This window comes from Chaetura pelagica, unplaced genomic scaffold, assembly GCF_000747805.2.
Source record: "Chaetura pelagica isolate M959 unplaced genomic scaffold, ChaPel_1.0 scaffold358, whole genome shotgun sequence".
Taxonomy (NCBI): domain Eukaryota; kingdom Metazoa; phylum Chordata; class Aves; order Apodiformes; family Apodidae; genus Chaetura; species Chaetura pelagica.
Window position 1 is genome coordinate 366,250 of NW_009954233.1, and position 23,132 is coordinate 389,381.

Consider the following 23,132-nt stretch of genomic DNA (forward strand, 5'->3'; position numbering starts at 1 on the left):
TTACTGAAACACTAATGGTAACATCAATTTAAAGGGAGAAGGAAAAGGAAATATTTCTAGGTTAGATGTCTATATCACCTATACCACAAAAAAGCCAGACCTTTTATGCATGTCAATATCCACAGGAATTCACACTTCCTAGGAATGATTATACCATTGTACTTAATTTTCAAATTTATAAAGTAATTTCTTTTCCCAAGACAAAAACTAAACCACAGTATAACTAATACAACTGACTTCCCAAAAGGCTTAAAAAATATTTTTTAATTGCTGCCACAGTCACACTCACTGGAAAACAAACTGAAAAAGGACACTGACAGGCCAAAACCACCCAACCTTTACCTACAGCTGCTGACCTGCTGGTCCAGGAATTTAAGGCACATTATGTTTAGCTCTCAGGAGCAGACCTGGACTGAACACACATCAAATAGGACAAGTTTCCCACCATCCTGACTGTATCAATGCTGGCACACCAGCCAAACAAGCATCTCTTAACAGACCGACCTAGAGCTCTTACTGCTGACAACACACAGCAAATAAGGTGGGGAACGGGTCATCCAGATAACCTAGTTTTTGAGGAATCCATGGAAGCATCCTAAATTCCCTTTGTCTAGTCTAACTGCCACCTTCTCTAGAAAAACTGGGATAAAATCAGGAACAACCCATGGAGCAATCCTACTACTTGGAGAGCCTGCTCACTCTGGATGAAGCTACATGTTTTGTCCACATGCTAGGAGCTCTCAACTGCTCTCCAAGGAAACGCTGAGCCCACCTCTCACTGACAGCAGCAGAGACATGGTAGGTGCTTGAGTAACTAGCAACAGGATTGAAAATTCCAAGTACTTGTTTGTTCCCACAAAACTCCCCACACAGCCATCTGCTCAGCTTTGTAGCACCTTGCTCTGCCAGGGGCAGGGGTACTCAGCCATGGCATGTTGGATGTAGCATCCACCACCCTGTGCAAGCACTGGCCAGAACAAAGCAGCACACAGGGAGAAGCCTGTGTCTTTGTAAAGGTGCCTGCATATGAGAAGGGACTCTGACCTCTCCATTTGGTGGCCACCTGAAGCTTGAGCAAGCATTTTTATTTTTCCAGCCGTAACATCATCACAAGCACCAGGCAATTAACTGCCTCTAAGCTCATCAGCTTCACACCCCTCATTCACCACAAAGGATCTCTGCACAGGGCTTCTGAATTTCTAGCTCTTTAGCCCTCAGATTCCTCCTTAGCCACCATCTCCTCCTTGGACTTACCATGGCAGGAAATGTACATTCCTGCATTTTGTACAGGCTCAAAATTATTTTTAAAAAAAGAATTAATTTTGCAGTGATTAGAAACTCACAAGCTACAGTAACAGCTCAGGATTCTTCCAAGCTTCAGTCCCAGCAGGTATTTCAACAGGGTGACCCCACTGCTCTCACACATTGTCATTTTTCAGGAAAGAGCAAGTATCTTCCTTTATTCTTCAGTTTGTGTTGAGTTGTTGTGAACACACAGAGCCCTTTCCTCCAAGTGGACATTAGTCTTAGCCACTTTGTAGTCTAACATGGCCCAATTCAATGGAAGAAAGTCTCTGCAGGCACCTTCTCACTGCAGTGTCTTGGGTTCAGTGCCAACAACAGGCAGGGAATTGCAGCAGACTGGTGTCAACAGCAAACCAAAGAAACACAAATATATTATCACCACAGAGTTACCAGTTTTAAACCCAAAAAGGGAAATATTTTCATTTTCTAACCACACCTCCCCCCTCTTTCACCCCAAAAGAAGTCAGCAAACTGAATAAACACAAAGAGGACTACAACTAGAAACTTAAATGCCCCAAAAGGGAAAACTCCTTGGTTAATGACAATTTAATGCTCTGGCCAAATAGATTTCAAAAATGAAGTGTTGTGTCATGTTGATTTCATGCCCTCTTCTCAACCTACACTGCAGCAGAGACTGTTCAGAGATATATTTATTAGAAATGCTGCAAAACGTTGAGTAACATCTGCTTGTAACGTACTGTTCAGATTACTGCCCTTCTAATCAGGTTTGCATCTTGTAGGAGACAATTGTTCTTCGCTCAAATGTGAGCCAGGTGGAACATCTTTAATCACATAAGAAGATCCCAATCTCCAAGGAAATTTTCTGATGTTCTTTTTCAAGACATCCGATTACAAGAGGATGAATTCCCCCTAACAACTGCAGTAATTACATGCCTTCTGCTAGGTCAGCATTTTAAGGAATGGGAGGGGGAAGCCTGGGGCATAAAGGCTTTAAGCTTGCTTTGAATTGGTAACATACTGCCACCATCATTCCAGAACAGTTTGCCACATGTCAGGCCCAAGGATTACCAGCACACTGCAACTCAATCTGCACTATTTCCTTGACAACAGCCAGAGCAGCAGCTGTTGGACATTGTAATGGGGATTTACACTGCTTTACCACCTTCATATTTTCCAGAGGAACAAAAATGGAAGAATAAAACACTTCTGCCTGGCATCTATTGCTTACAGTCTTTCAAATAATTAAGTCGACAGGTTGAAGGGTGTTATATAAAAAAAAAGTGCAAGGTGACAGTGATTGCTCTAATGTTTGACACATAAAAAAATAATCACCAAACCTTTTTGGACAGAAAAAGCACACTACTGGCACAGCCCACACATATCATTTATTCTTGCAATGAAGTTCAAGTTACTTTGGAAGTGTTATCTAGCAAAGCTGAAGTCTAAAGATCATTTTGATACAGGGAAAGATCCTGAAACTGCATTCAGCAATACCTGAAACCATAGCCAAGAAAAGGCTATGGAGTAACACAGGCAATATTTTCAGTGACTACAAATACTGATAAACTTATTTTTTCTGTCAAGTTACCTAAATCTGGAACACTGCACAACAGCCACCTCAAGCTGTGGGTCTGGGCACCTTTTTACCAACAATTCAAGAACAACAATTGCCAAAGAAACGTGAACTGATGGCAGGAGAGTCTTTGGTTGTAGAGTCTGATGGTTGGAGAGTCTTTTTGTTTCTCCTGTACTCGTGTTTGTAGTTTCTTGCTAAAGTGTAGGGAGTTGTGTTTCACTTAAAGCTCCAGACTGCACAGCAGTCCAAGGGCTCCAAGGCTCTGATCCAGAAACTTGTGGTGGTTTGAAACTTCCTTAGAAGCAGTTTAGAAAAAAGTAACCAAATGAAAAATGGTCACGTGCATTTCTTCATGACTGAAGAATACACTTTGCTGCTGCAACACAGTGAATACTAATCATCACTACTGCACCAGAGTCCTCCCAGGGACACCTTGTATCCAAGTCTCCAGGCCATTTCCATGGTCCTGCTGTGTGGCACAGGCAGCTGGCTGGTTTTCTGCCACAGCCACATGGTCGTGATTAGTGAGCTGCTCTTCTTCCCAGACAAGACACCTACAATGATCATTTAAAGACATTACCAAGTCTTGGAGTGCAGAAAGTCTGGAAGTCAAAAGGAAGCCACTACAGAATTTTTGTCCCGTTTCTGCACAGGGAACATACCTGCAGGGACTGGGAAGGAGTTACCTGTGTATGTTAGAAAATGCAACAGTGACTTGATCAAGAAGCACAGTGTCTACAGGACAGAAGATGAGCTTTACAAACATTCAGTAGAGCAGTGAAACAGACAACCTGAAGTTGAGCCTTATCCCAGGAGGACCAGCCAGGAGAGCTCACCAGAGCCAAGTGCTGGCAGCTTCAGGTCAGCCCTTGTGAAAAAATCCCAGAGCAGGTTTCCCAACATCTCCACTTCTCATGCAGTCCATCTGCAACATTTCAAGAGTTACCTTGAATCTTTTATCCTTTTTCTGAAGTCCAGAACTAAGCTGAGGGAAGCAGAAGGCCATCTAGCCCACTTTAATCACAAAAAGAATGCAAACAAACACACAATGGCAAAAGGTCACTGAGTACAACCCAACCCTGCACTATATTAGTGATGTTTGTGTATCTCTTCTGAGTTTCTGCACCACTCAACTTGATGTTAACAAAGGCTGTTACAACACAACTGGTTAACACACACTTGAATCACAGGTTTCCATTCCAAAATGCTGACTGCAGGAGCCCATTTTTCCTCTGCCACCATCCAGTGTTTCAGGTACTCAGGAACCAGAACCTGTTTTACACGTTTGGTATCTGTCCTAAACATTCCACTACTGACCATTCAACTGTGCTTTCTTCTCTCTTTTCCATAACAAGTTTACAATGTCAGTTTTGTTTCTAGCAGACTGAACACTGGAATTCTTTCTCAAGCCAATTTGCTTTTCCAGCTGCCTCGAGTTCTAAGCCATTATTGTTTTCCAGAAGTATTTAGGCACAAAAGTGTGTGTATAGCAAGTTTACATGTAGTATTTATGAAACCACTTTTAATAGGACATACACCAAATGGGAGTAACACAAGTGCTTCTACAGGTTATTCTGTCAACTCTAATAAGAAGAAGCCAACCATCATTTCCCAGGGCTATTCACCTTCTGCATCTCATGTCAAGTGACAATCATGTTGCTGCTGGCTCTGCAGTCCCACCTGAGAAGAACAAGCACAGAAGCTCTGAGGGGGGAAGCAGTCTTAGTTCATCCAGTTCCAGGTTCTTCTTCCCAGTGGCCTGAAAGGCAATCTCAGCTTCACAGGGGAAATTCCACAGGCTCTCAACACACAGCACCCCAGGGTCCTTTCCAGCAATGAGAAAAGATTGTACCTTTCAGCCTCTGCATCTGCCCTGCCCTTGCATCACCTTCCTGGACACATGTAGACATACCTGATGGCTGTAATTTTGCTGGACTACCAGTGTTTTATGTTAAGTCATGTCAAAAGATGACACAAGATCTTCAGCTTCTTGCTGCTATCTCACATCAGGTGACAGAAACTGGTGTTTAGTCAAGCAGTGCTTTCAGCAGAGAACCCTTAAGCCTCCAAAACAAAAGAAATACCCTGGGTTACTCTGCTCAACTACAGTCCACATCCAACAATATTTATAAACCTGAGGTCTATGTCACACAGCAAAAAAACCCAAGCAGAAGATAACCACAGCTCCAAATCTCAGGTTGTTAATACAGTAGAACACATCTTCAGTAGGAACCGTCACTTATTAAGAAAAGAAAATTTTCCTTCTTTATTTGTTTTAAATGCTTTGCATTGATAACATCAACATTTCATCTCATCATAATTCAAGAAGTCAAAACTCAGCAGTCAGAAACCAAGGTGAATAGTGACAACCCACTCCCCATTTGCAGTGTAAACATGGTACAATAAGGAAGTGAAACTTCTGCTCTAAGGAGATCCAGTCTCAAACAAACACTGGAATTGTGCTCCAGGTATTAAACTCTGTTCCTACTCATTCATCTTCCCTTTGATGCCCTGAGTAAGGTGCACATGTGGCTTCCTTCTCACTTAAATCTTTTACAATCAGAAGGAAGAAACCAGTGAAAACATATTGTAGAGAAATGTTAAGACCAAGAGGAAAGAAAAACATTAAAGGACATTTGTCAAGTTTGTCCTAGAGAGCCCTCAACTACAAAGAAAACATGTCTAAATCAACACCATTCTCCTTTTCTTACCTGTCTTACAATTTCAAGAACAATTCCATGAGGAAAACAAACCAGTTTTTTAAAGGCCTAGCTTCAGATCTAAAGATTTATCATGTTAAATTTGTTTGCTAAGTATAATTCACTGTTTACACAGCAGTAAAAATACCTTCCTTGATATCAAGCCCGTATGTACACTTGTTTAAATTCCCTTTATGAGTCAGCGGAAAAAAGGCTACTGAAACACACACTATTTTCCAATTAAACAGGTAATGCAGTTACAACCAGCTCAAGGCTTCTCAAGCAGTCTGGATATTCAGCCATGACTCATTCTGATTTATTTTTTTTTCCCCTTAAGAGAAGGCATCTCCCCTGATTTTTTACTGTGTCAAGAATTAAAACTTGGATTCAAGGTCACAAAAATTAAATATATTACCCAATACAGTGAGGACACTCAATTCAATCTAAACTACCTGAAAACCAGCAATTATCAAATATTTCTAAGACCTAAGGTAAGGAAAGAAGACAAATAATCACTAGAGACATGGGTATGAATACTCAAGACAGAAGACTAAGCACTTGGTAGTCACCTTCTCAGATTAAGTGTAACTATTGCTGTTCATTTTGCATGTGAATTTAGGCTCAACTACAAAACAATGTGACCTCTTCGATGAAGCCTGTAGGGTAAACTCTTCCAAACTGCCACCAATGCACTGCACCTAGAGAGACACTTCAGTGAAAAAGTGCTTCCACAGTGTAATGAACTACTGAACATTAACAGGATGACAGAGGTAAACTTGTCCTTTCTGAATGAGCTACACAGAGAAACTGAGAAAACAGTAACAGAGTGAGCAGGATTAGGTCAAGTCTTTCTAACAAGAGGAGCAGACACAATTCAGAGGGACCTTTTTAAAATTGTCTTGCAGAATCTAACGGTGTTATCCTGTTCACACTTCCCCATGTACAGTTCAAGAGCACTTGGAAGCAAAAAGCAGCCCTAGCAGAGGAACTTCAGGAATGCAAGATGAAAGCAAAAGCAACGCAGGTGCTAACTGGAGCTGACCCCAAGCCATTTCTTTTAAGGCACCATATCTGAGCTTTTCAACTTCAGTAAGAATAGTTTCTAAAATTCATATTAAGGCACCTTTATCACAGAAGCACTCTCAACAAAGCTTAGGTAGGCACTCTGTAAGTAATTGAAGCTCTTTTTACCACTGAACTGTCATGTAGGTCTTACTTTGCCACAGACACACCAGAAATTATTAGAGTGCTGATCGATCAAATGTTTGAACTGGTGATCCAGTTGCAGGATGATGCAGTGTCACATTCACAGTCAGTGTTCACATACAACATGGCAAAAATAGTCCAAGTTTAACTGAACCCCAATAACAAATCTCCCGTCTCCCCTCAAAATGCACAGATAACATATTTGGTTTGTTTTGACTCCATTTGCACCAAAACTACGTATTAAATGCAGCAGAAGCTTACAGCCTTAACTTGGCTGGGAGAACTGAACTAAAGAAACTACCCAAGGTGGAAGCAGACAACAGGGAAGCAGCAAAACGTCATCCTAGCAAGTAACTTGCCTCTAGCAAAAGGTCTTCTGGTTCTGTGCAAGTGGTTCCCACTGCACCAGTCCCATGTGCTTGCACTGCAAGCACCACACAGTCTGTACACTGAACAAGAACCAGGAACTGGATGCACAAGTATTAATTGGAGATTTCTTTTAATACGTTAAAACACCTACTGTCGTGAGGCTGCCAACACCTTTATCATTCTTTGGTCATTTAACCCAATGTACATACTTCAACAGACACAAAGATCTATATATATGTACATGCGCATACATATATATAGGAGGTAGTGATGTCACAGGTGTAACTTGCCTGGGTGAGAAATGAAAGGAACAGAACCAAAGGGATCTTCAGGAGGATTTTTCTGTGGAGCAGAATGTGGCTCCACGTTCTTATCTGAAGATGCTCTCCTGTCCACCAGCCTGTCTGTAAAAAAACAAAATGAAACAGAACAAAAAATAAAATAAAAATAGCAGGTCTCATGCCTATGCAAAGGTATCTACTGTACAGGGTGAGGGAGGCACAGACTGGTAACTGGGTGCTTTTGGATGTTTTAAAGATACTGGACATCTTGAATTCATACTTTTTGATCATTCAGAAACGTTCACCTGCACCAGCTTACTGTGAATCCCCCTGTCCCACCAAGAGCAGCACATACTTGGTGATACAATGTTTAATCTCTCTTTACATGTTATAGATGCAGCCCAAGGGCTCTGCAATAGAAACTGCTGCTCCTTTGAGCTCTCCAGGTTTTGAAGTCAGAACCACTGTGCTTATCTACAACAAAGTCATTTACCCAAGTTTTGGCCAGCCTTTGCCACAAGAAGAGACAAGTTGACAATCACAACAAAATAGCCAGGAGTACTTTTTATTAAACATGTAACATCTGTTGGAAATTAAACACAATCCAAGTGTCACATAATATGGAGAAATGTCATGTTTGCTCTTTATAGTCTCCAACATTTAACATTTTTCTTTAGCTTTTCTTCTTAAAAGTCGTATAAAAGGTTTCAAACAGTCCAAAACCTGAAGTACTAAGAATGGTAGATGCAAAGTTTTTTCTGTCTAAGCTCTTATTCTACCATTGCTGCCAAGTCAAGATCCAAGCCTGTCCAGCCCAACCACCACACTGCAGCTCAGGAGCGTCCAGCAAGGGCCAGCAGCCCCTGACCCATATGTGCCAAGCTGGAACACCTGCAGGAACATGCTGCAGCCTCCAGGCAGAAGACACAGCATTTTGCTGTCCCCCTTTTTCGCAGCAAGTAGCTGCTCCTCCACCCAACCTGCAAGCACAACCTTCCTGACCAGATGCCACCAGAGGTGTAGCTGAACTGGGCTCTAATTACCCATCAAGCTACCTGCACATTTCCTATTCAGTAGCTCAATGCAGCAACCAGCAGGCTAATTTTTGCTAAGACAACCACCAGGGACTAGACGGACTAGGCAGCTTCTCTGCTTCAGACAGATGTGTATTAACCCTGCACACAAGACCCAGGAGTTTAGAAATTACATGCCAGTTTCCACAGACAAGTGTTCTCTTCACATAAAAGTGTGTGTAACCTGAACCTTCTTACTCTTACCTGCTGTTCCAACTCTCCAAAGAAATACCAGTGGGAGTTGATGCACCACAGGCAACCCTGACATGAAATATAACCCCAGCTGGGGGCTCCTACTGCAGGAGATCAGGTAGTTGCTCTCACCTCGACATCCACATATTGAAATTGGCAGAGCCTAAATGACCCAAACAAAATTATCCTACAGTAACAGCCACACAGAAAACAATACCAGCTGAGATGCACAAGAAAGTAGCAGCTGGTTGGTTTATACCATCAGCCTTGAAGACAACCAGCACCACATTCTTATGCCTGAGTCTGAGCAGTCATACCCACATTGCTTTCTCTCCTCACATAGGGGCGAGTTTGCTTTTGGGTTTTGCTTGGAGGTTTTTTGGTTGGGCCTTTTTTTCTTCAGTGTTTTGGTGTTTAGGTTTTTCTGAGGGGCTTGCTGTTTGGTTGTTTATTTCAGTGTGAGGGTGTTGAGTTTTGTCTTAGAAGCCATGTATGTGACCTTCAACTTGCATCTTTACAAACGCAGACTGAGGGAGGAATGTGCTATTGCTCTGCTACCTAATGCCTTGCCTCCAGAGGAAAACCAGCTGCCTGATGCACACTTTGCAGGCAATCACATTCTACAGTACGTTTTAAGGGTGCAACAACTTCAACTACCCTTTGGAGAGTCCCTACAAATGCTGGCATGAAAGACCATGCAAGTTCAAACTGATCAGATCTCTCAGCCTGAGCAGCAGGGCTGGAGGGAGCAGAAAACAGAATGGATTGAAAAGCTGAGGATGCAGAAAGAATTAGTAAAATGAATAAAAAGGTTCAATTCCTCCACAGCACAGACGTCCTGGGATACATTTCCCTGCAAAATGAAGTTTAGAATTTGTCAATTTATCAAATCCAAGGCTATTGGAAAAAGATCCAGTTCTCTGGCAGAAATGTCATCTGTGTGTCCTCCCCACAACAAGATCCTGTTCTCTTTATCAAAAAGTGTTTGACAGAAAACATTTCTCCAGCCTCAGACAAGCAGAAACAGATTTAGTGGAACTGTCAGGATTACACATTATTTTGTTTCCAATGCAACTTCCTTAAAATAAAGATCCAAGGTTTTTCTCCTCTCAGTGAATCATTACACCAACGCAGCTCAGGCTGCCAGATCATGTGCCATGTGGCACAGTGGACCTTTCCATAGAAAAGTGCACTTATTTTAAACCACTAACAAGAAATCCAGCTGTTGCCATCCAAGTGACAGGATTCCTCAGGAGTCAGCTCTTGGGACTTCCTGCAGGATGAGCAGCACTCACACACATAGAAAGCCTAGTAAGCAGCACAGCTCTTTCCTGCCCACATGACCTAGGTAGCTCCTTCCCACTGCATGTACTGCAAAGGAGAAGGGCAGAGAACTCTGTAGGTTTTGCACCCACAGGTGCCTCTGCTGAAGCACTAACACGATTCTGGGCCTAACAAGAGTCTTTGTGTAATTCAGTGTGAAGGCTGTGCTGGTATTTTTCCCTGGTGAGAAAGGTGACTTGTTTTCTTGGCTCCCGGTTCTGCACAGATTACGTGGTTACAGGAGCTCTAGGTAAGAAACCCATTTCTTCACAACATTGCCAGAATCTCAGCATCACATGTTGCTTCTGGGCTGTCATTAAAACCAAAGATGAGAAGAACAACAACCACCAACAGTGTACACAAGAACCAGAAACTCCATCCTGAAACTCATATCAATCTCCTCCACAAAGGTGCTCAGCTCAGAAATCTGCTCAATCACACGTCCTGTTTGACTGAACTGCCATCTGCTTACTCTGAAGACTCCCACTAAGTGTAAGCAGGGTATCCTGCTCTGTGAGTTAACTCTCTTTTTAAAGGAAAAGAGAAAATCTTCACAGCAACACTCATCCCTACACACACTGTGACATGAAGTACTAAAAGCACAAAGTTGAACAGCAATGTTCACCTGACAAATTATGGTGACACCTTGATCCTCTAGCAAAGGCTATTTCATTACTCCTGTGCTACTGTCCTGAACACAACAGCTTTAAAAACACTTAACAGGTTTAAAAATATTTTTAATTTATGTGTAAAGCATCAGCTCTATAATACAAACCAGGCTTTTGGAAGTGAAAAAAAAGGATTAATGTTTTGAATCCTACTCAGCACCAGGTAATGCTGCAAAAAGCCAAACTCATGTAACAATGTACATGAGTTATAAAGGGCAGGACAGCAATCAGGTTTAGAAGCAGAAAATTGATCAAACATGTATCTTCAATTCTCTTTGCTCTAGATAGCAAAACGATTCACAGTAAAATCAAAAATTGAGCAAGAAAATTGGTAAACAGTGGTTTTCTCTTATAAGAGATAACCTACATCTAAAGTGAATCAAACTTTGCTCCTTAAGATAGAGCCGAGGATATCCCAGGAAGTATTATACAGCTAAGGACAATTTTGTAGCTTAATTGTACAATACATCTCCCAAGTTCTCATTAATCCATCTACATTTGAGAATTTACCAGTAGACAAAGTATAAATATTTCTGCTTTGACTGCAGTAAAGGCATTAACACTTCAAGGCAAGTTCGTATTATCTAAGGCACAACAGTTCTAATATCAAAAAACAAAAGGTCTTGGAAGTCTCTGATGTACATAACCATGCATACACACAAGTACACTGAGACTAAAACTAGCAATGCTCCCCCTCCAGTGAACCTCTAACAGAAATCCAACCAAGGCCACAGAACAGCTGTCCCCATGTCTCCTTTCCCATCTAACCAAGCCTGCCATCTAGTGTGCCATTGGCCAAGAGAGATGTTTTTTTCTTTTTATTGCTTTTGTATTCAAGTGAATCAAAAACTCTAATTACTAAGCAAAGCTCTGCTGTCATGTTTGCCTTTCTGATGTAGCACATCAAGTACATTATCACACCCAGCTCTTTTGTGCATTGAATTATGTTTACTAAGAGGTGAGACAAAAAACACACCCAAGTAGATGAACTCAACCTTTTCCAACTTAAGAATTTCTACAGTTTTCTGTATCCCCAGCTTACTACAACCAGCCTACTGAGCCCACTCCAGGCAAGCTTACTTCCTGGAGAACGTTCTCCAGCTTTTTTGCAAAGCCACTTAAAATACATTCTTGGTTAGTATCTTCTCCATATCTGTACTTATATTTGTTCAAAACATGTGGCTTAACCAAATCCATCTCCTAAAACTTACCACAACTACAGAGAGCAGCCCAACAATAAGTTAAAGATTCTGGAAATGGCTGAGGCTGTGCTGACCTTTTGGTTCAAGACATCCTGCTCCAGATTCAGGAGTGCATTCTTTCAAAAGACTTGTAAGGCTCCAGTTGGAAGCAACATGCCTGAAGACACTCAAGTCTACTACTAAATAATTTCAAATTCTAAACTTGGACTTGGCAAGTATGCTCATTTTTCAGCTGATACATAATCAATTTCCCCCAGATAGCAGTTAAGCCATTTGACTGTAAAATGTGTGCAGGCTACAAGCACATCTCACCAATGGGAGCAGAGAATGTAAGTGAAAACATCCTACTAGAGTTTCACAAAAAAACCCAGTAACTTTCCTGAAGGCTTAACAGGTGATGTGCACATCTTGTCCAGCTCCACTGAAGGACACAGAAATCCAAGACAAAGAGAGTCAACTGAAGGCATAGGGTTGTTTGGAGGTTTTTTCCTCTACTACTTTAAATTCAACTCTACTACACTTAGTCATTGCAAAGAACTTGCTGATAGTCTGTTTTTTGACACCGTCACATCTTACAAGTCTCACTAATAAATCTCACCTTGACAAAACCCATTTTAGGAAGAGCACCTAATGAGCATGTGTTAAGCAATTCAGAAAAGGCAGTCATTTCCAAGTAAAAACCATTGACATAACTGACTTCAAGAGGAAAAAGTTTATTCAACTATTGTCATATCAGAACAATAAAGCAGCTCTTACATGTAGCCACTTATCAAAAAGGACATTACAACACATTAACATAATGCAATAGATCAACTTTCCTTCAGGCATTTTCAAAGGACATTATCAGACCCACAGATTCTTTTGCTCTGGTGTGCAAAAACAAAGCTGGAAAGGAATAAAGCAAAGCAGCCAAACTTCCTATTTACCAACATACCTTTGCTGTTCAGAGCTTCTTGACAATCAGTGACACAAGCAGTATTTACGAGCTAAGATACAACCATTTCTGCAGTATTTGAGCCAGCAGCTACCAATTTTAGCTCCTATTGCACACATTTTCAAAACAGGAAGGCAGGGAAACAAGACAGGCCCAACTCTGCCCTCAAATGCTCAGAAAGAATTATCTGTACACAGACTTCACAGACCTTTGACCAGGTGAGTGTTGGAACTGCTGAGCAACTACAGAGCCCTCACTTACTGTGAAGCAAAATAAGCCTTCAAGCGTCCCTTACTTGATCTTAGCAGGTCAAACTCTCTGTCCAGCAGCTCCTCCTCTGTCATCTTGGAAAAATTGTCCTCTCCAAATGGGTTCCAGCCTGACATATCAGGTGGGTTATTGATGCTCTGCTTTGGGTAACTGGCAACTGCTTCAGCATCAGGAATACCTGACCTGTAAAGTCAGTTCATGGAATAGAAAGAATAAAAGGAAACATTACAGGATGTTTAGCAGGGTGACAATCTATGGCATAGTTCATTATGCCAAAATACCACATACAAGTAACACACATGCATGAACAGCTTATCTCAAAAGCATCTGAAAGCTAATTTAAAAGGAAAACAGATCACTTGGAATATGTTTGCATTGTTTCTGCATGGAATCCTTGGACTTTACTTTTTTCCATTGAGAACTGTAGCCAAAGAACAAAATCCTTCACCAAGGTAACATGCAAGGGCAAAAAAACTGTATTTCACCTGCAGGAATTTCTATATTGCCATAGGAAGCTGACTTTTTTCCTCAAAACAAAGCCTACTAAATATGGCTGAACTTTTCATTGGTTCTCTTTATTTCCAAACTGTTTTTTCCTGGCACATTAAGTGTCTTTCAATCTCAGTCAGTCCAACTCACATACTTAACTAGTTGCCATCACAGCTTCTGCTTCTAGGAGTCCTATCCACCCAAACAAGGAAACCTTTGACCAGATGCATATTTTTTTTCCTTTCCTGCAAGTTTTAGCAAACTACACCTCCCACTTCTGTTTGTCTGAAGCAGAGCAGAAAAGCAGCAGGGACCAGGTCCTGCTTGCTCAGGGGCTGCCATCCCACCATAGCCTTCACCTGAGAGAAGGACACCATGCCATGTAGTTAGTATGCTAAGGAAAAAGCAACTCCTCAACCCTTCCTTTAAGACAACAAGTCCTACTTTTTGTTGGCAACACCAACCTTAAATGTTACAAACCTGCAGACTTGAAGCTAAACAGCAGGATGATAATCTTCAGACAGACAGAAGAGAAACTGGAAATATATGCATTTCCTTGTAGACTGGAATGACTCCTTTCTGAAATTATCTGTGATCCAAGTCCTCTGGCAATAGATCTCACCAAATTACAGCTGATCAGTCTCAGCTCTGGGCACAAAAGGGCCAGAAAACACCCTCTGCTGGGGAATAGACTGGTGAGAGGGAGCCAAACTGGTCACAGTGATACATGACACACTATCAGTGCAGCTGACAGAAGAAAGTATTTGGCCTTTTATTGTTTCAACACACTCTGACATAGCAGAGTCTAATAGCAGCAGCACATGAACCATATCAGTCACACCAGTAACTGAAGGCCAGTGCCAAGACTGCACTAAAGGCTGCAGTATTCCCACAATTGCAAAGGACTTCTCTCTATATATCTAGAGAATATACATAAATATATAACATATATATATAGTTCATAACATCAGTGCAACTGGAAAAATCTGATTTTTTAAAAAAATTTTCAATCAGGAAAGGAAGAGGGTTTTTCTATTCCACATGCTGTTTTTATAAGGATTAATAGGAAAGTAATTATTTCTTGTACTTTGTTCAGCAAGGGTAAGTCTGCAGACCCCAGCAAAGGCACCATGTTGCTCATGAGGCATCCATCATTTAACATACTGAAGTCAGACCATTGATCAATAGACAGGAGAGGCAGAAGCCCTAGAGCAAGTAAACGCCAACTACACAGCCTCTCTCAAAACTCTGAGAGGACTTGTACAAGCCCATAGCCTCATTCAACCCAGGCTACTAACCATCCTAAGCAAAGTGGTTTGAGGTCAGCTCCTGGAATAAGGCCATGAAAAAGTGGAAGACAGGTTCATTAACAAGTTAATGCTCATCTGTTGACAAGTCCTGCTCTCCTCCCCAAATATCCTTTACCACTAAACAGCAGTTGAGCAACTGCTTTAAGAAGTAACCTACTGCTGAAGCAAGTATTTTCTGAGGAGAGGATTCAGCAGGGCCCATCACAATTAGGAATGTAAGCAGTAAGTGAACCTTGGGTACATGTGTCAGAATACTTGCCGGCTTGCAGGGTAGGAAGAATCTGCTACTGTTCCAGCATGCACTGGAAGTGACCCAGGGTAGGAGATTAAGGCTGGTGGGAAGTCTTGTGGAGAAGTGATATATTCAGGAGACTGTGCCTGTTGCGACCGCTGCTGCTGCTGCTGAGCAAGCATCTGCTGCTGGAGGAGAGCCTGATGGTACTGCTGCACCTAGGAAAGACAAAGATCATGTTCTGAAATTCAGATGGGCCAGGGTGAATCCCTGCTGCAAAGCAGTAACAGCTGCCTTGCAGCCAAATGCACTGACAACCACCACCTGCCAGAAACGCCCAGGAGCTTCAGCAAAGCAAGAAGCCAGACCTGTCCGTTACACTGGGGAAAAGAAACTCCCCTAACAGGTCAGTGACAGCCTTTTCCTCCTCCCACTTAAGCTTCTTGCAGTCTAGGTATATGCTACTGCAGCACCAAGAAGTTCATTTTCTTCATGCCCTACTCTTAAATATTAATAAACAAGATTTTATGAGAATTTCTCCTGACTTCTAAAAATCAGATTCTGCTAAGTAGCTTTCTTGCTTCTAAAGTAGGAGTTTGATGCCACATTCATTGTTGTGGTCACTACTGGAAACCTTAAGCATCCAGGAGGTTTCAAATTAGTATATACCTACTTAATGAAGTTTAGGATTTGTCCCATCCAATCACTACAGAAGTGCAACTCCAGATAGGCTCTTACAACCAAGTTTGGCTTAACTTCTCCTCAACTGAGTATCGTTTTTGTCCTGGCTTCACCCTGGCTCAAACCAGGACAGTTTTAAATGCTGAACTTCACACTATTTAGCACATCCATGGCTCATTACAACTTCTCACAAACTTTTCTTACTGCATCTTCACCGCAGACTGACAAACACAGCATGTATTTTAAGACTGTACCATCTATGCTTCATTCTTGACATACCATAGCAGGATACTGGGATTGGGAAGGTTGCTGCTGGTATACAGCCTGCATCAACAGCTGCTGCTGGATCATCTGCTGCTGCATTGCTTGTTGGTACTACAGTTGGAAGGAAAAAAATAGCTTTAAGTACTCACGATCCTCCCTTTAGGAATATCCAGACATTTAGAAACAGCACCAATTAAAATCCCATTTCTGTGATTCAACAACACTTTTCAGCTAAGATGTGACATAACCAAGAATCAGCTTGCAATTTGGTCTCTGCTTTTTAATTACTGTGTTTGGAAGCTTTTCCTTTTTGTTTTTCCCCCAATTAATACCAGCCTGCTTAACAAAAAATAGATTACATATTCAGCCCTGTCTTTTTTAAGGCAGACCAATTAATCTCAACTTTTACAATGTTCACCAGTGCTGAGCCCCTCTAGAAAATAATTCTGCTGTGTTTTAAAGAATAACATGTTTCAACATAGGAAAAAAGAGGAATAGCATTATTTGGTGGTTCTCTGCCCAGCTCTCCAGTCTGTCCAGGTCACACTGGAGGGCAGCACAGCCCTCTGGAGTGTCACCACCCCTCCCAGTTTGGTATCATCAGTGCATTTACTGAGGATACACTCTCTCCCCTCATCCAGGTCACTGATGAACATGTTGAACAAGAATGTACCAAGTACTGACCCCTGGGGGGCCACCTCTGGTTACAGGTGTCCAACTCAACCCTGCTCCTTTAGTTGCAACCCTCTGAGCTCTGTCACACTCCAGCTCTCAATCCACCTCACTGTCCACTGATCTATCCCACACTCCCTCAGTTTCCTAACAAGGATGTTTTGGCAGACAGTGTTTAAAGCCTTGCTGAAGTCAACTAGCACATGACTCGGTGGTTATTAGCAAGCATAACATGTCTCTTAGAAACATGTACCAGACTCAACTTGTACCTGCTGCATGTAGGTGTCCTGGCTGGCAGGCTGCTGCTGGTGGGGCTGCAGATGGTGCAGCTGCTGCAGCCTCCAGTCGCCCTGCTGCAGCTGCTGCAGTACCCTGTTCTGCTGCAGTACCCTGTTCTGCTGCGGGGGGTGCTGGCTGCTCCCTGCCGACTGCAGCACCTCTTGCCCGTTCCCTGCTCGCGTGGCTCCTGTGAGACCCAGACAACACTCTTTACTTAAGACCACCACGTGAAGCAGTTTAAAAACCTCCCTTCCCAGTCTGACGACTAGTACAGCGGGTAGTTCACAAACACCCCCGGGCCTGGCTATGCACAGTCTCTACTTACAAGACACAGGAAGCTTCCTTTGGTCTGACAACAGAGCAAGGGGGGTTCAAGACTTCTGCATTACTGACACCGAAGTTGGACCTTCTAGTGTCTCAAATCCTAACCCGCAAAGCATAACATTTTGTAAGCATCCCAAGTTTTATTATTTATTTATCCAGAGAACTATCAGCTCACTTGTCAAATTGCCTTCAGAAGAACATCTGATTAATTTTGTAATTCAATTGCTTTGGCAGCCTTTTAAGTAAGCAGTTATTAGCATAAATCGATCTCTCTTGCTGTATTTAGATTCTGAAGTGTCCAGGAAGGACCTGCTTCCTTGTGATAACAGAAAAAGCTTTCCAAGTTGGATGTTCTTTGGATCCTGTCTAGTAAAGCTGGGGCACTAACATTCTTGGTGGCCTTTTGATCGGAGGCTTTCCCAATAGCATCCCTGAAGCTGCTCTTCCTGATGGACACACAATGCCACAAAGTACAGCCAGGAAAGTATTCAAGTTGTAAATGAAAACTAAGCGAATATTTATCAGAGCCATAACTCTTTTTGAATTAAGACAAACTCACACAGGATTTAGTGAAAACCCATTTCACATGATTGAGTCTCCCTCGACTACTCCTCTCTGTTGCAACCAGTGCCATGTGAAAGGCATCAGTCACTCACTAAAGAAGTGACATTTTTACATGGTTCCAGCCTACAAATAATACCAACATTTTGTTGATATTGCACAGCATATTGAGGCAGAGGGAAAATATTTGTCCTACTAAAATGAAAGCAATTTGTTACAGAGCTCAGTACCTTCAATGATCTATTTGAAAGTCCAAATTGAGCCTATGATTCTCTCCTAGTCCACAACAGGAAAGTTCACCCAAATCAGTGTTAAGCACAATGAAGAAAATAACCTTTGCTTCTCAACAATTAGCATTTAACTTTTGTGACACTTGCTCAAAACTTATTACTTAGAAGCTTAAAAGTCTTTTGGAAAGGAGGAAGATTTGGGTTTTGGCTTATTGAAAAAAGCAGATTAATTTGAGTTTTACACATTACCCCTTCTAAAGCAACAAGGAAAAGAAATACAAAAATAATTCTCCATTTATTTTGGCCCATTCTCAGTCTTGGTTAAGTTACCTTTTTGTCCACGATTACCAAATTCCCCAGGAACTTGTACTTTGACTGGAGTTGCTGAGCTCTGGATTGTCAGCACCCCAGACACAGCAGTGCTTGAATTGGCCTTTGGTCTTTGTCGTGGTGCAATTGAGGTTTCTGTTGGTCCAACAGTGTCTGTTATTCTGAAATGGCAAGTTTTCCCTTAGAAGAGGCTTGATATAAAAAGATTGTTTCTTCTTCAGGTTAGACACATCTTCATAGCTCAATTATGTCTTAACCATGTGCTGCTCTACTTCTGAGTTGGATCTTACACCTTAAAACTTGCTTCCTAAAATTCCACTGACCACCCATTGCAGCCATAGGACCCATGAGTACTGCAGAACACCATCAGGAAGGAGCTACAGAACAGCCTCAGGCCCAAGGAGACTGTGGAACTAGGTGAAATTTCCCTGTATGAACTGTCTTCAGTTCACAGCAGTGAGTACAAGTTATATCCAGTGCTTGAGTCAGCAATCTTAGGGCTAGGGATGTGATTACTGCTCACGCAGACAGGAAACAAGGTTAAGACAACTCTTATCTGTTAAGCCAACTCATTTCTACTTTTTGTTAGATTTAGTCTCTAGCATAACTGCTCAAAATCCTTGCATATTTCTGTAAGTAACTAGTCAGAGCTTCAAAACAGTCCAGCAGGGCAATAATGTTCAAAACCAAAGTACTTTTGAGCTTGAATCCCATTATCAGATTATACACAATTTCCACAACTGTCCAATTGCTCAAAAACACTAATTCACAATCTGAGCTTCAGTATCTACCTTCTCATATTATTCTCTACCATATTATATCAAGACACCATCTGCCTTAACCTGCTGTCACTTTGGGCTGTCAGGAAAACATTTAGGAAGAAACATGATGGTTCCTACTATCATCAAGCAGATTTAGTTGAGGGCTAAAACACTATTCCATGGACACTCTATGCCTGTCTTCCACTGCCCTGCACCAACTGACAGCAGAGCCAGCAAAACCAACCACAGCCAGATCATGACATGACCTTAAAATGGCACAGACATCTACATATCTCCAACACAGCTTTTCATGAGCCCATTCATTTGCTTGGCATTCACAAAAGGCTGATGAAATCAAAGCTGAAATACATCTGACACAGCTGAATATTAAAGTTGGTAGATTGAAAATGCAAACAACTTCCATTAATAAGGAATAAAAGTATAAAGGATTCTTCCAACATTACCATTACACAAACAGCATATATGGTAACAAAAATAAAAAGCACCAATGGGGATTCCTGAGGTTTTGGTTTTATTATCAAGTACCAAAAAAAAAGTATTTTGAAATAAAAATCAGAAATTTGAAAAAACAAAACCCCTCTACCTTCAACCAGATTTAATTTCCACCTCACAATAAAACTCCTAAGGATAATATAGTACAGGTAACGTGTTTTTACCTGCCAGTAAAATACTTTATTTCAAAATTCACTCATCACAATAGGAGAAAATAAAGCAGATAAGAAACAGACTATTAGCACTTAATTATTCCACCACCTCTCCATTTCTCTCCATGGATTATCAATATATTCAAAAAAGCAATGCAGTAGAATCCAATATAAAGACTTGAAGCTCTTAGAATTGCAGTTTATCTATTCTAATGACCTCTGCTACTCAAATATTTTTTTCTTTATTAACAAGCACACGAAAACAGGTTTCAGACCAATATGTAGCTTAACAATATCAGCAAAAAATGTAAATCCATACCCACTGCTCACCTTGCTTTTATTTGGCTTTTTCTAGCAGCTGCCTCGCTAGCTGTCATGGGTTCAGGAAGAGCTGAAGGGACGGGAGAATTCTTGGGAAAAATAAATGTGAATAAATTTAAAAAAAAAAAAAAAGGCAACAAAAAAACCACCAGAAATCCTGAAAGAAAAAAACCATTACAAATTGAAGAGGAATACTTGGGTTTGTGGTTTTCGTGTTACAAGTCTTCATGCAGAACTCACATGGCTGTAGATTCAAGGTGTTTTAATTTAACAGTACCATTATGTTCTGTCCCAAAAGACAAACAAAAATACTACTGCTCTGTTTTGCCAGCTACTTGACTTCATGTACACACCATCAACGAGCAACAATAAATTAAGACATTTTCCCAAATGTTTTCTTGTAACTGCACAGAACAGAGTTATTTTGGCCTCAAGTTTCAGAACTACACCAAATCTTCACCTTTGGCTGAAACAACAGCAGTTTTTTTAGCTTTCTCAGCTCTTCCACTGCAGCACAAATTCCAGAAAATCCAAATAGTTACGGGTCTTTATGTTATTCACAACTCAGTCCAATTCCTGATGTAATTACATTTCACCAGAACCACATTCAACCAAGGAAGATGGCAATTCTGGGGGAGGGAGGTGGCAGTTTATCTCTTACTATGCATGCACCACCTCCTTACTTAAAGAACACGAACCTAAATCTGGTCACAAATAGTAAAGAGTCAATTATCAAATACAGCTTCTAAGGCCTAGTTCCAGTACTGGAACTAACCAAGAGTTCAGGAGAGAGACAGGCACACTCCTGATTTTCCTTTGCATAAGTAAGAGGGTGTCACAGACAATATGTTGTGCTCATCCAGCCTCTCTTCTAACCTGCAATGGTCATCCTGATGTTCTCACAAAACTTCAAGGGGTGTCCATGTGCACATGTTGGAGCTGCCTCTCATTTAAGGCAGCTGGGAGTGCTGGAGAGGCAAGCACCACCTAAAGAAAACAGCAGCAACCAGGGCAGAGACTGCTGGTCTTCTTGCTGTTCTAACACTTCAGTGGAAAAAACATACTCCCCAACAGCTTCACTTTGCAAGAAAACTCCAGGCACCTTTTCTTTTCTTGCCTATCACAGGGCAAAGGGCTAAGCTAGCAGGCAATTCTGATCTCCAGGGGAATAATAAAATACCTGAGAAGCAGACATTCTCAAGTCACCTGAGTGAGGTGATACTGCTCCTTTAATAAGCAATAAATTCCCTAATTATGGGATGTCTAAATATGCCCATATTTCAGGATAAAATATTCAAGGGAAAGGACAGTTATTGAACCTCCTACTCAGACACTGCAACAGCATAATGCAAAACCATCCAAACCACTTGAAATGTAGCCTGTACCTACCAACAGGAAGTACTTCAAGGTTTTCTGATTTTGATTTTAACCTGCATGACCAGAAAACACCACTCACATTTACTAAGCACCTTCTTCTACAAGGATCAATGATAAAGGAATTCAAAGGGATCCCATGAAGTTCACTCATCTGACTCTAAAGGCAGAGTTTACTGTAACTGACATTTGTTCCCCTATGAATTTTGAGATGGCTTTTTCCTGATGCCTATTTGAGAACCACTTTCTAATCCTGAACATCACTGATAAGCCCTCAAATTCCACTGCACAGTAATTGGATCTGTGAGTGAGATGATCTCTGAGAGAAAGGTCAGACTTTCTAAGTTCACACTCACGTGTAAAGTAGGGGTAGGGATGCAGGCTAACCAAGCCCCCATTCTGTTTGCCTGCCAGTTCACTGCAGTCCTTCCACTGGATTAACACAAGTGCTTAGAGTGATTGAGAAAAAGGGCTTATCCAGAAAAATTCTCCCACTGGCAACAAGTTCAAGTTCTGTAGCATATTTCTTATTAATTGCATTAGACACAACAGATAAGGATTGCTTAAAACCCAAAGTCAGGTATTAGTGCAGGCTCAACAGAACTCAGGAAGCTGTGCCCTCAAAACTGAAAAATAAGTTGTTTCAAGAGCTAATACTGAATGTACACAAGAACATGTGTGCAAGCAGCTTGAAGTTTTCTGCTCTGTGTTTTTCATCTAGGAACAAGGTTGATGAAGAAGACAATTTTTCTCAGCTGATCTGATCTATTTCTCTCTAGGCTACCTACAAAATGCACTAAATTGCAGAAAACATTAAATAAAGACTACTTACATGAATATTAGACACTGGACAATCCTTTTCGGCAAGTTTAAAGGCAAAGTAAGACACTTGAAAGATATCAGGTCTCTGTTCTTGGTCTGGTTCAAGCATATATCCTGCAAACATTGGTAAGACCAAATGATCACTGGTGAGACAGCAAGAGGAAACTCAGCAGCTCCACAAAATGAGCTTATCCCAGAAAGAGCCATTTTGATTACATTAACTTCAGAGAGAAGCAACATAAAACTAACCCACAGTACTAGAATTTTCTAGGGTTGATACCCTCAGGTTGTACACCATCAGTTGTCTTGCAGGTTTAGTGGCCTATGCACACGTTATGTTAAAAAGTATAGCTCCAAGGATAAAAGGACTTTTTCCTGACACGAGACAGAATTTCTGATGCCCCTCTCAAACATTAGCTTCCCAAATTAGAAGGCAGGGTGTTTTGCAAGCAAATAAAACTTAATTTACAATATGATACAGAGTACACAATTAAGAAGTCTTGCCTTAATGACCATTGAACCTAAATAAACAGTGAAAGATATCTTCTGAACAAACTAAGAGTATAATGTGTTTGGCTATGAAGAAAATGAATATTTAAGTTCTTCATGTTGAAGAGAAACTAAAGTTGTCTGTACTATTGACCCATTTTGGAAATGTAGCTCAAACAAGATTTTGTAATAAATCTTTAAGTATTTGTTTTTAAAAAGCTGTATCATTTTAGAGAGATCTTACAATTTTACTCAAAGCCATTGTTTCG

At 41.2% G+C, this 23,132-nt stretch overlaps 1 protein-coding gene across 1 annotated transcript in view; it reads right to left on the reverse strand.

Annotated features, from left to right (window-relative positions):
- The window catches only part of BMP2K (BMP2 inducible kinase), a 33,521-nt gene that overhangs the window by 4,350 nt on the left and 6,039 nt on the right, over positions 1-23,132 (reverse strand). Inside the window, exons 7-14 of the mRNA XM_010003622.1 lie at positions 22,385-22,488; positions 20,188-20,267; positions 18,432-18,592; positions 16,977-17,173; positions 16,051-16,146; positions 15,118-15,308; positions 13,085-13,242; positions 7,407-7,520 (exon numbers count right to left, since the gene is read on the reverse strand). Coding sequence (XP_010001924.1) covers positions 7,407-7,520; positions 13,085-13,242; positions 15,118-15,308; positions 16,051-16,146; positions 16,977-17,173; positions 18,432-18,592; positions 20,188-20,267; positions 22,385-22,488 — 1,101 coding nt within the window. The remainder of the gene's footprint in view (positions 1-7,406; positions 7,521-13,084; positions 13,243-15,117; positions 15,309-16,050; positions 16,147-16,976; positions 17,174-18,431; positions 18,593-20,187; positions 20,268-22,384; positions 22,489-23,132) is intronic.